The sequence below is a fragment of the Mus caroli genome, unplaced genomic scaffold, assembly GCF_978045245.1.
Source record: "Mus caroli unplaced genomic scaffold, Mus_caroli_1 scaffold_20, whole genome shotgun sequence".
NCBI lineage: Eukaryota > Metazoa > Chordata > Mammalia > Rodentia > Muridae > Mus > Mus caroli.
In genome coordinates this window covers 5427252-5440115 of record NW_028227275.1, presented here as the reverse complement: position 1 = coordinate 5440115, position 12864 = coordinate 5427252, and the positions used below count along the sequence as shown (strand labels likewise).

The 12864-nt window shown below is 47.0% G+C and overlaps 1 protein-coding gene across 43 annotated transcripts in view; it reads left to right on the top strand.

Moving 5' to 3' along the window:
• The window catches only part of Tcf7l2 (transcription factor 7 like 2), a 191484-nt gene that overhangs the window by 110413 nt on the left and 68207 nt on the right, over positions 1-12864 (top strand). Inside the window, exon 6 of one of the 43 annotated variants that reach the window (XM_085833885.1) lies at positions 11857-12000. The exons of 40 other annotated variants lie outside the window; for them this stretch is intronic. In XM_085833885.1, the coding sequence (XP_085690011.1) occupies positions 11857-12000 (144 nt within the window). Of the gene's footprint in view, positions 1-3677; positions 12001-12864 lie in introns of those variants that run through there. 2 more of the 43 variants (XM_085833886.1, XM_085833881.1) reach the window with 2 other exon arrangements.

Here is a 12864-nt window from a genome sequence, read left to right as displayed (position 1 = left end):
CTGTGATGGGATGTTTATTCTTTGGAAGGGAGGCTCTGGAGCTGTGCCCTGGGTCTAGGGTCTGTGCATCCCACATCTCCTGCTCTTCCACGTCATCTTCACATCTACCTCTTTGGGCTGGCCTTCTGCTCCACAGAGGGGTGTGTACTCTTGGCAGAGAGAGGGAGGTCGGCAGCTGACTCATACGCCAAAGGTCAGCACGGTAGCCAGTGCCAGCTCCTCTCTTCCCTGGGCATGGCCGTCGTCTTGGACCTTTTAGACACTTGGACTGACTTTATGCAGAACATTCTGGATTTATGAGTTAGACTTGGGCTTGGGTTTATTATTTTGTACTTTGGATCCTTCCTTTAAAAAGACCAGAGATAAAAATACCGCCCTTTGCCAACGTTGCTCCCCTCAGCCTCACCTCACTTCCCTCCAGAAAGGAGAATGTTGGAGGTTTTGTTCGTTGTTGTTACAGATGGGCAGACTTGGAAAGCTGTGGGTTTCAAAGAGGCCAGGGCATACCTGGAGTCTCCCCTGGTACCTTCTCTAGACCTGATGTCCCTGTTATTGCTAATCCTGTGGCTTCAGACCTTATAATTCCCAGCATTAAGGACACTTGGAGTTGTGTGACTCGAGAGGTGGGTGGGCCCTGGCCTATTTACTCCATCACCCTAGTGTTTGGGTTTCCTGATCTCCATTGGCAGTTTGGACATGAACTTGAAGGTTGGAGGCTTGCTGCCGGCTGCTGCAGTGACCCAAGACCCAAGTCTCTGCCAGCCAGGGTGTGCATCAGCCCTGGACATGAGAAAACTCTCAGACTGGTACTCAGTGGTTTTCCAGTGGGGTCGGGGGTTGTGTGCAACAGAAGGCACCTGGATGTAGTCTGGGTTGTCCTGGCTGGGCAGGAGTTGCAATGTTCATAGTAGCCAGGGTTGCTCCTAAGGCAGTTCTGTGCCCTTGCCCCTGGGCCAGAAACACAAAGAAGTATCCTCAGGGCAGAAGCAGGGCAGCAGAAAAGCCCCACCTTAATATAAGGGTTTATTGGGCAGCTACATGGTTGACTGAATATTCTTATTATCTTGTTTTGTTTGATTGCTCGCTTGTTTGATTTTTAAGACAGGGTCCCACAACCCAGGCTTGACTCAGAGTTGGTATTTACCCGAGGATGGCCTTGAACTCCCAATCTTGCTCCTGGGTGCTGGGATTCCAGGTGTGCACCACCATGCCCAGTTGGCTTAGTGAGTGCACAGCTCTGGTCCTTCTGAGCTGTGTTTTGTTTTAGTATGAGCAAGAATATAAAGAGTGAGTGAGTGTGTGTGTGTGTGTGTGTGTGTGTGTGTGTAGAGGGACAGCAATGAAATCTATTTTTATTCCTGATAAAAATTAGCTTCCTCCTTACCTAACATTCTTCATAAAAAAAGAAAGAAAGAAAGAGAAGGACCCAAACCCAAGTTACCTTGCCACTTTCAGATTACTAAAGCTCACCCTGCCCACAAGGCATGGTATCAGGGTCTGGGAGACAAATGTGTGGCTACAGTGCGTGCTGCACAGGCATCAGGAACCTGAGTTTGGTCCCAAGTAAGAAGCTGGCCATGATAGCGTGTGCTCGTACAACCCCAGGGTTTGGGAGATGGAGACGAGGTGCTAGACTTGCTGACCAGCCAGCCTAGCCTAAGTGTGAGGTCTGGTCCCAGTGAGAGATTCTGTCTCAAAAAAAATGAGGTGGATAGCTTCTTAGCAAAGACACCCAAGGCCGACCCATTGGTTCCACACCCCTGTGCAGGCTCATGCATGGCCACACTCATCCACACAAATAAAAACAAACAAACAAACAAAAAGCATAAAAACACCGAGTCAAAACTGAAGAATACTTTTGTACTGTCTTCTGGGATTCACATTTTGCTTTGTAAATCCATTCTTAAAAGGATGCGTACCGGCAGGCACATCATCAATTTCCCGGCCCTTCCAAGACACTTCTGGGGGAAGTAGATGAAAGGTGTAAATTAAGAAAAGCAAGTGTTTGTGGCTTCCACCTTAACCTTCTGCTATGTTAAATGGCTCTGCTGAAGAGGGCTGTCACAGCTCTTGAAAACTTGGGAAAATCCAAGCAGGCTGTGCCATGAGTCACCTTTGGGATCCCAGGATGTTTGATGTGAAAATTATATGGGCACATCTAATTGGGTGCAATTTCACCCCACGAGATATCTACTGCAAGGGTGACTCCCCCTTCCCTTGTTTTTAAGCTAAATTGTTTAATCTGAATTGCATACTCCTCAGAAGCATTCAATGAATCAGCTGCCACTTTTCAATGTCTTTTGTTTAGCCACTGACTGTATGAGCCAACCATACACACCCCTAGACACCCTGGAAGGGTTATCAACTTATCCCTCCCTGATGTGGAGGATTGTGACAACTATAGTCTTCTACTCATGTTCCATAATTTAGTCTTCCCAGTGTCCTCAGAGCCCAGCCCGCAGGGAAGAAACAAACATCCCCCCTTCTTTGTGTGTGTGTGTGTGTGTGTGTGTGTGTGGTCCCTGTAAAATGGGAAGAATCATTTTTGTCTTGCTGGATTCTCAGAGCTGTGCACTCATTTCCAGTAAAATGTTCTCAGAGTGAAATAGAAAGCTCTCACATAGAGATAAGATAATGGGCAATTAAGTTAATTTAAACCCCAGAGTTAACAATGATCAGTTAATTCATATACCATGAGTTCACCTACGTGATACAGAGCATTCATTCATTTTAGTGTATTTATAGGGCCGTTTAGCTGTCGCCACCACATTAGACTTTTTATGCCCCCTCTTAACCAAAACACTTCTCATAAAAGGCTATTGGTCAACTGCGGCTTCATTCTTCCCTTCTTCTGTTCTTCAGTCTCTGGACAGCCATCACTCTCTGTTTCTATAAGTCTTCTTGTTTTAAGTCTTCACTTACCCATGGAAATCAGTATGTGGTCCCTTATGTGTGGCTTCTTTCACTTGCCCTGATGCTCTAAAGATCTGTGTACTGTCTTCCTTTATCTGACTGAGTACTATTCCATTCCATAGATAGATAGATCATGCTTTATTTATGGTAAATTTCAAATTTAAAACACTTTCACCTACCCTCATATTTGTTTAAGTTTTCAAAGCTTCTTCTCTCTCTCTCTCTCTCTCTCTCTCTCTCTCTCTCTCTCTCTCTCTCTCTCTCAAGTTAATGGATATTGGGGAGCAAACATTTCCAAATTTGTGAGGTTCCTCTGTATTTCAATAAGTCTGTATCTTAACAAAAGCCATCTAGGGGCAAGTGCTGGTTGGAGCCAGGAGTCTTGAAGAATCAAGGCTTACAGTCAGTGAAACAGTAACTGGTTTTGGTTAGTCTTTCTGTGGGTCACCAGAGGATTAAGACATTATCTCCAGAGGCTGGAGTGTGGTCCTGGCAGAGCCGTCTCCAGTGGTCTGCGTTCTCTGCTGGTAATCTTTGATGACTTGATCATTAGTCTGCTGGTATCCCACAGTCTGAGGAGGTGAGGCTGTGTCCAACCTGGGGAATCTCTTTCCCTTTGGAGGGTTGAGAGGCATAGCTCTGTTTGCATTCTGAGAGGGGGCGGAAAGGGTCTGCTCCATGGACGTTGCTCTTTGGTTGATTGGCTGAAGTCAGTTTCTCCGTTGGTTGATTGGCTGAAGGCAGTTTCTCCCTTGGTTGATTGGCTGAAGTCAGTTTCTCCTTTGGTTGATTGGCTGAAGGCAGTTTCTCCCTTGGTTGATTGGCTGAAGGCAGTTTCTCCTTTGGTTGATTGGCTGAAGGCAGTTTCTCCCTTGGTTGATTGGCTGAAGGCAGTTTCTCCTTTGGTTGATTGGCTGAAGGCAGTGTCTCTGTTGGTTGATTGGCTGAAGTCAGTGTCTCTGTTGGTTGATTGGCTGAAGGTGGGGTTTCTTTCTCTGCTGGGGTGGAGTTGGCCTGGGTTAGAGGCTCTCCTGGCTACCTTCCATGTTACACTTGTGGTGCTGGTTTCATTTTACCAAGCAGGGATGAGGTGGCGCACACCTTAATCCCAGCACCCGAGGCAGACGGACAGATCTCTATGAGTTTGAGGTCCGACTAAATAACAAGCTTGAGGCCAAACAGAACTACATACTGAGATACTGTCTCATTAACAAAACAACCATAATGAAAAAGATAGTAGAGGGCTTTGACCAGCATGTACCAGACCTAGTACCACACAGGCCATGTAGGGTTGCATAGACCCATAATCCTAGCATTTGGGAGGTAGAGGCAGGAAGGTCTTCAAACCTTCAAGCCTCCTAAGTTTGAGCCTGGGATCCTTAAGAAAGCCTCAAAATAATAATAGAAGCTGGAACACTGCTTCTTCTACACACACACACACACACACACACACACACACACACACAGAGTCCTACTAATGAAGATACAAGTATTTGATTAGAAGGAAGGAGCTCAAGGCTTGGGCTCTAGCTACCATTTTGTGCTAGGATTCTCACCCCTCATTTCCAGCTGGGAATCCCATAAGAAAAGCACCTGAGTGAGGTTGGGTCTAACCTGAGCAAACACACCCTGCTTTCAGGCTGGGTCCACTCTGGAACACCACCTCCTAACGCCCCAGCATAGGCTCATGGGTAATAATGTCAACCCCTCTCCTATTGGTCATATTAGCAATAGGATCCCCATCCCAGTGAGGTTATTGGTAGCCACCATTGTTTTGTAGCCAAGGATGCTAACAGATGGAACAGCGGGGTTTTCTCCAGATCTTCTTGTATGCTCGCATTTTGTGAAAGGCACTGCCCTTCAAGATTAGTGGGAATCATTGCTGTCTGAGTATATCTGTCTTCGGAGTCTTCTGTCATAATCCCTCCTTTATAGTCTCTTGGGATAACTTTAAATATTTTCAGTTTGATATGTTTCGTACAATTAACACAATCTCTGTGGTGTGTCTCAACCACTGTGGTTTGTTTTTCATGAACACCTAGAGGCTTTAAATATCATCTCAAATATCTCAGAAATAGCCCCCCTGTTTAAACAACTGTTCAGTTATTAGACCACAAAGAGCTACTGGGGTTGGTATTGTCAGGAAGCATATTAGTGGAGAGAAGTATGTTATTACCTAATACTAATAATTGGTTAGTGAAATGGGGAAGGAGGATTCATATTTGGGCTGCTGTGGCTAACACTTTGAGAATATGAGAACATTTCCAGAGTGAATTCCAGGGTTCTCCTGGAAGTCTGTCATTTGCGTTTCAAAGCATTTCATTCCTACTGATGGAGGAGAAGGGGCTTGTGTATCCACACCAGCTTATCATTGTTCTGCAAGGCTATCTATTGGCCCTAGTGGTACATGAGATTCCCAATCTGCCCAGTCTCTGTCTTCCAGGTCTCGACTCCATTTTAGGCAGATTACCCTCCCTCTACAGGGAACAATTTCATTTTTAAAGAGAAGATTTTCCACCAGACAGATCTAGAACAAGTCACCTTGCCCCATGGCCCATGACTCTCTCAAGGCTATATTGGAAGGATTTAATTTGCAGCCCATGGGCTACACATACTGCAGGGTAGCTGTTGTCGTGGCTCACTGCAAATATAACCTACTTAAACTGCACTTGTGAAAACTCAACTGCATGGTTCTCCAACGTGAGGCTGTGCATGACAGCCATTGCAATGTCAAAATCTTGGGCACAGGTAGACACTCATCCCCAAAACTGGCCTGAGAGGAAGCGCTCCCTCTATCCACAGCAACTACCACATCATGTTTGCTTCATCCGATGAACTCCAAGCTCTCTGTAGCCTGTAGTCCTTTAAAGCTGAGTTGATGATGTCATCCACAGTGGGTCATTGCTGAGGAAGGACTTGAGCCTGTGGTTAGTCCTGAGTCCTCCCGGAACATGGTCACACAGGAGCTATTTTCTTACCTGGAGAGGTGACACTGCTAAGAACAGGGGCACTCAGTTCCACGTGGGAACAGAGGCTATGAAAGTGGAAGAGAGAGGCTTGTCTTGCCATCTGCATGAGGCCTCATGGAGCCCCACGCTGTCGTAGGTAGCCGATGTCAACTGGGGTCTGGGATGTGAGACTTGGTATTGCAGCTGTGCCTCTCAGAACTTCGTTTGTTGATTTTCACATGCTCTGGCTGCTTTCTCAAGGCTGGGCAATGCTATGGCTTCCACTTCAGCTCGTTACCTCTTAATACCACGAAGGCCTTGACTTCCCCATTGGGGGTAATTTAGTGTTGATGGTGACAAAAGACTAAAACACCTGTTTACTCAAAATGACGACAGTACCCCTCCCCTCCTTCCCTAACTGTCCCAGATGCTTACCCCCACCCCCTACATACACACATTTTGCACCCACATTATTCTTTCCTATGTATCATATTTCCAAATGTCCTGGGGAGGACAAGTTGTTTTAGCCTGGAGGGACCTTACAGAAGATGTCATCGGTTCACATTCTTGCTATCCTCCATCGCCAAGTGGACATTTATGTGGCCAAGTTGATCAGCATCCTGGCTTGCCTCTTCTCCTTCAGTGAACTGGCTGCTGTCAGGTAGACACTTTATGTAACAACAATGACCAGAGAGAAGGAGGCATATATGGGTTTTGGACTTGTGAGCTAGCAGCATCTTTGACAGGACACACGGAGTACCATGGGCTCAGTGACATGGGATTCTCCTCTGTTTCTGTGTGAAGCTGTGTACAGGGTGCTGGGATCACCAAGTGTGAAGAACACTGAGCCCCCACACTTCTGCACGCTTTGCCTCCACCCTAAGTTGGAAAATGTGAAGGTCCAGGTGGACGTTGTCCTCATATCCCCTATCCTTAGGGACTCTGGCCACTCCATGCCAGTTAATGTCAGATCTGAGACCAGTGCTCAAATGACAGGACATGTACATTTACAGAGGGAGGGGCTGTGTGTATGTCCTGGACCTTTGTCTGTGCCTGCTCTGAGACTTCCTCCTACATGATTCTGTCCTTCCTGACCAGGCATTCAGTCATGCACACATGTGGACTATGTACCATTTCAAATGTAATTAATTCCCATCAAAGTTACCTCACCTTACAAGGTGAGAATTGTGGATGGTGCTTAAAATCAGGTCATGACTAATGAAGGCTTTCTACTTCTCTCCAAGGTGATACTTAATGTGCATGTGGGTTGTTTGTTTGAATGGCTGTTGTTTTCTGTTGGCCTTGTTCGTGTGTGTGTATGTATGTATGTGTGTGTGTGTGTGTGTGTGTGTGTGTGTGTGTGTGTGTGAGAGAGAGAGAGAGAGAGAGAGAGAGAGAGAGAGAGGGAGAGAGAGAGGGAGAGAGAGAGAGGAGGATTCTTGCCACTAACTTGTGCTGTCTTTGCTCTTTGCTTGTTTTTGTAAACTGGCCTGTCAGTGTCTCCGTCAAATAGATTCTGGGTCTCAGTTTTAGTGTTTCTCCCCACCTCAGCTATAAGGACCTGGACAGGTCCTTTTACATCTAGACTTGGGGAATCTGAAAACCAATCAAAAGATGATATTTGATTAGTGATTCTTCCAAAATCAAGTTCTGATCTCCCTTTGAGACCCAAGGGAATCTCAACTTGCAATGTAGGAGAAACCCCCAGACTCAACCACATATTAGGGTCTGCACAGATGCAGAGCCAAATGAATGGTGTGCAGGGGTCATAGAAAGGTGGCAGGAACTGGCTTACACAGCTAGGAAGGCTGAGAGGACCTCGTGGCTGAGGTTGGCATGCAGGATGCTCAGGAGGGTGACATTCTTATTTCGTTACAGAGTCAAGGGCTGGCAGGAGGAGGTGCTGTGATGTCCTTCTGAAGCCTGCCATCTCTATACTTGGGAAGGAATTGTGTTTCAGCCATGGTCAAAGGTAGTTAGGCCAGAAGAATTCTCTCCCCACTCGAGGGATCCATCTTATGGTTTATCGACACCTTCATCTGTGAACAGACGAGCCCCTACCCATACTACGAAGACAGTGCACTTTACCCAGAACCACCGAGGACTTTCATAAATCTCGTTTTATTTTTTCTTATGTCAGGGATTGAAACTGAGGCCTTGAACACATTAGACATCCATTGAGCCACATCTCCAGCCAAGAATAATGTTTGAGCAAATATCTGGACACCTTGTAGTCCTGTCAAACAAACATGTAAAACTGACTAAAGGCACAGAACCAACAGAAGGTACATGTAGTCATATAGACTCGAGAGAGGATTTGTACATGGAGTTGGCTCTCACAGTTCTGAAGGTGAGCACTTTTGTGGAGCCAAAAGTAAAGTCCAAGCCCCTTTCTTACAGCGTGGTAGATGGATTCAGATTCTCCCAGTACTGAACAGCTGTCAGCCAATTTCACTCTGATATTATTTTATGCAAAATGTTTCTGAATGTTTTGGTATTTTTAGGGCTCGTTGTTTTGATTTGTTTGTTTTTAAAAACTGTTTTCCAACTCTTGTTTTTCTGTGTTTCCATGTGTGTGTGTGTGTGTGTGTGTGTGTGTGTGTGTGTGTGTACATGTGTGCGTGTTTTAACTTGCTGGCTTCCATCCTATCACATGAGTTTGACTATCACCCAGCACCTTGTGGAAGGAGATAGGAAGCTCACAAGGAAGTATGATAGTGGAATATGCAAATTCGGTGGACTTGGTGGGCGGCACACTTTGATTATGTTTCCGGCAACTGTTTATAGATCTAGCTAACATGCCGTGCCCTTAGGTGTTAAGCATCTGACCCACCGTCTCCTCCTCCTCTAGTCTGCCTTCCTTATCACCATGCCATATCCTCTTAGTTTAGTCTCCCTTCTCTGGAAGATACCCACCTGCATCCAGCAGTGTTTCCAAAAGCCAGGGACACTGCCGAGGATATGTAGCTCCCATTTCCCAGGTCCACTTATTCTGCTTGGCCAGTGCTGCTGTGGCTGTGATGGGAACTCTAGAGGAGAGCAGGGGGTGGGGCAGCTCTACCCAGTGTGTGGCTGGTAGAGACTGGAGAGATCTCAAGTGCCTCTCCAACCTCATGCAGAAGAAGGGAGTTCCATTTTCTAAGGAGCATTCCTCTTTTTCTTCTACTGCACTGCTTAGAAGTGCAGCCAGTTCCTGAGCTTGGTCTACGATGTCTGCTGTGCTCTGAGCTCAATCTACAGTGACTGCAGTGCTCTGAGCTCAGTCTACAATGACTTAAGTGCTTGAACACAGTCTACAATGACTGCAGTGCTCTGAGCTCAGTCTACAATGACTGCAGTGCTCTGAGCTCAGTCTATGATGACTGTAGTACTTGAGCTCAGTCTACGATGACTGCAGCGCTCTGCACCCAGTTACTGCCTCTCTTCATCCCTCATGCAAACTAGCCTGAGAAAATGAATGTGCAGATCTATAGCTGGCAAGTCCAGGAAAAGGAGATGGCTGGATCCAGGGGCCCCGTGGTTCAGGATTGTTTCCCAGGAGCTCTTTGCTCTGCCGTCCTCCAAGTTGACTTCACTCATGGAAGTTTATTCAAGTCCAAGAAGATCTTACCTTTGCCCCTTAATGTCTGTGACCTTGATTTTGAATCGGCATCTATGTTAAGAGGTTGCACTGTGTGGGGGTGGGTATATACCTAACAAACCTGCCTACTCCTCAAGCTGGGGGAAGCGGCACACTCTGCCTAAGCTGATAGCGTCATAGTCAGGTCAGTGTCTCCTAAATAATTTAAGATTTTATTGTTGGAAAACCCAGAAAAGGCGATGGAGCTCAGAACTCTGCTGCTCCCACTCCATCGTTCTTAGTGCCCGCTTGAGCTTCGTGGCCCTCACCTACAAAACCCTCCCTTCCCTTTATATCCATGTCTGTGTCCAAAGTTTTCATAAGACGTCTATGTCCTAAATTTTTTACGGGGTTTATAAGTTCTTCTATTCTATGGAAATATTAGAAACGAATATCTTAAAGACCTTACAAGGAGAAGCTGGGGTAAGCCTATTAGGTAAAGTAGGGTAAGGTGAGCCCTTCAAGTTCAAAGCGGTTCCCTCATCAAAGAGAAGGAACGTGACCGCCAAATTTGGCTCCGAGGTTCCCTGGCTCCTAAGCATGGAAGGAAAGATATCCAGGGTTGTAAGCATGTGAATGCACACACACTGTGTGTGTGTGTGTGTGTGTGTGTATGTGTGTGTGTGTTTTCTCTGTGTGTGTGGTGTGCTACAGGCCCTGTAAGTGCATAGGTAAGGAGTCAGCTTCTACAGAATGTAACAGAGACAGTGAGGGCGGCCCTTGCTCACTGAATAGCTCTAATATTTCTTTGCCAAGCTCCCATCCCCAGCCACTTGCTCCTGGGAGTCTTGCTTCTTGTGATAGTAGCTTTGTTAGCCCAACAAATCGGGGAGATAGGCTGTAAGCCCTCACGTTGCTGGGCTCCTCCCAAAACAACTGGCGCTGTTTCTTGTGCTTCCCTTGAAGGCAGCACTCAGGTGGGGCAGGGCTGTTGACAAAGCTAAATGCTAGCACTGCCACTAAAGCCGGGCTGATCCTCCAGGCCGGCTCAAATGTCTGATTTACTGTTTACCAGTGAGTACTGTGGAGGTCCTACTTCCAGATGGACACATACTTGCTCCATAGTAGCAAGCCGGTGCCCTTGCTGGCCCTTAGCTGCCTTTCCTGGACAGGTCCCCAAGCTTCCAGCAGTTGGCTGCCCTTTGTCACCTGGGAAGCTCCGTTTGCCTGTGGATGGTTATTATTCCCCAACAGAACACAGGGAAGGATGGTGTTCCGATGGCCATGCAGGCTGCTCTAGGGTTGTGGCTTCTCGATCTTTCCTTTGTTTTTATTGATTTATCTTTCAGAATTATCCATAGTCATCTGCGGTGAACAAGTCTACCCAGTCCATCTTTTGCAGGATTGTTAAAAGATGCAGTTCCCTTCTTCCTTCTCTTGTTCCCTCTCATGCTGGGGATATACCCCAGGGGCAGAGCTCTTGCTTAGCATGTTCAGGGCCTCAGGTTCAATCCCGAGGAGTACCAGCCAACCAACAGCCAAGCTTGAGAAAGTTGGAATGTCTTTTGTCCTTTTGAAGTAGCCCACTCTGAACCTCTAAACTGTCCTTCACACCTCTAAAAATTCTCCCTCTAAATTCTCTACCCTGTTCATGGGGCTGTATGGAACCTCTGACTAGGTGTGTAGGTCTACACAGCAGCCATTTGCTAGAGTTGACTCAACAGTCCATTCTGTCCCTCTACCATTTACTAGCTGTGTGACCTTGGGCATGCTCCTTAACGTCTCTGAGTCAGCTTCCCCCTCTGTGAAATAGGCAGAACACTCTTATTTCCTGTGGAGGTTGTAAGAATTAAAGGAGTAGCCAGCTCAGCCCTTTCTAGGGGCCTGGATGGAGAAGGCAGTTCTTACCCTGACACTTTTGGGATCAGATACCTGTTGAGCAAACCTTCTTTGCGCATGCTTCCTGAACACGTGGGGTGTGCACTGCATGATCCATGAAGACGCTATTGTGGCTTCTCTCAGAAGACTATAGTCTAAGGGAGCCAAGGGAGGCGTGGAGGTTAAGACAGGAGCCCCGACAGCTCAAGGGTGAGGGCAGTCATACAAAAGTATGTTTCTGTGAGGTGCAGACACCAGCAACCCCGTTAAGTTTATCCTAATAGAAGCTTCAGTAAGGTAAGTTTAGAGAAGGCACAGATAGGTGGCTGGCTGGTTGCTTAGAGGAAGGAGCAACCATGTTCATCGGGGGAACGGTGTGGTTAGGGATGGGGATGGCGGGAAGGGGCATCGTAGGAACTCTGCATGAGGAAGTCGCGTTTGAGATGTCCCTCAGGGACCCCATCTGCATGGCAGGGAGGTGTGGAGAATTCTGGGTATGCCTTGGTGACTTGGCCCTCTCTCCTCAAGCCTCACCCTGTCCCCCTTTCTTCCTGGCAGCAGAGCCCCCTCCCTTGCTGCACTCAGGGCCATGCCTGTCCGCACTTCTACACCCCCTCAGACTTCACTGTCAGCACGCAAGTCTTCAGGGACACGAAAAGCAGCCACTCCTTACAAAAGGTTGGGGAGCCCTGGTATCTGGAGGTAGGTCTCGGAGCAGAATGACGGTATGAGACAAGCCAGCTCTGAACTGAAGCCGCCCATCCAAAGTTTACCTCTCATGAGGGCAGGGCCCATGCATCCACCTCCATCCCTGAATTCTCCTTGGGTTACTCTCATTCCAGGTGCCATGCTGTCTGGCCGTGCTGACCACCGCTAGGGAAATCATAGCCATAAAGTCACCACTTTACAAGAAGAGGGTGGGGCTGGCGCTCAAGTGAATGCTTGATGCCCAGCTGGCCCGTAAAGGCCACGTGACTCAGCATCACATGCGAGAACGCACACTACTATTCCATTAAACTTGAACCTAGAAAGTAATTTCCTGGGCTCTTTATGGCTCCTGCTGGAAGGGAAGCTATCACCTCAACTTTGCCATTGCTACTAGCAATTAGCAGTCTATAGTATAGATTTTCCTTTCAAATTCAGGGTGCTGAGGAAGGCCTCCCGCCCCGCACAAGATCCCTGACTAGCAGAGGCAAGCACAGCCCAATGACTCTTCTCACAGATGTTGTTCTCCAAGGACAGGAAGCATTGTTAATTTCCTTTAAATAATTCAATGCCATGTCAATACCCCACACGACTCCATGCTCCCGCGTGACAGCTCTCTTCAAATTAGTAGTCCCAAGAATAAAGGATACCAAGAACATTCCTTTATCTTCAGGAAAGCAAACATCAATGCAGACTTTAAAAAAAAAAATTAAAGTAACACTTAGATTTAGATAGAAGATGATGTTTTGGTTCCCATGAATATTCACAAGCCAATTAGTGTAGTCTTTTTAAACCAATGATTGTGTGCCTCCTAGGTGCTGAGTGTCTGCCGTATGCTAGAGGATGCTGGTTTTTAGGAAA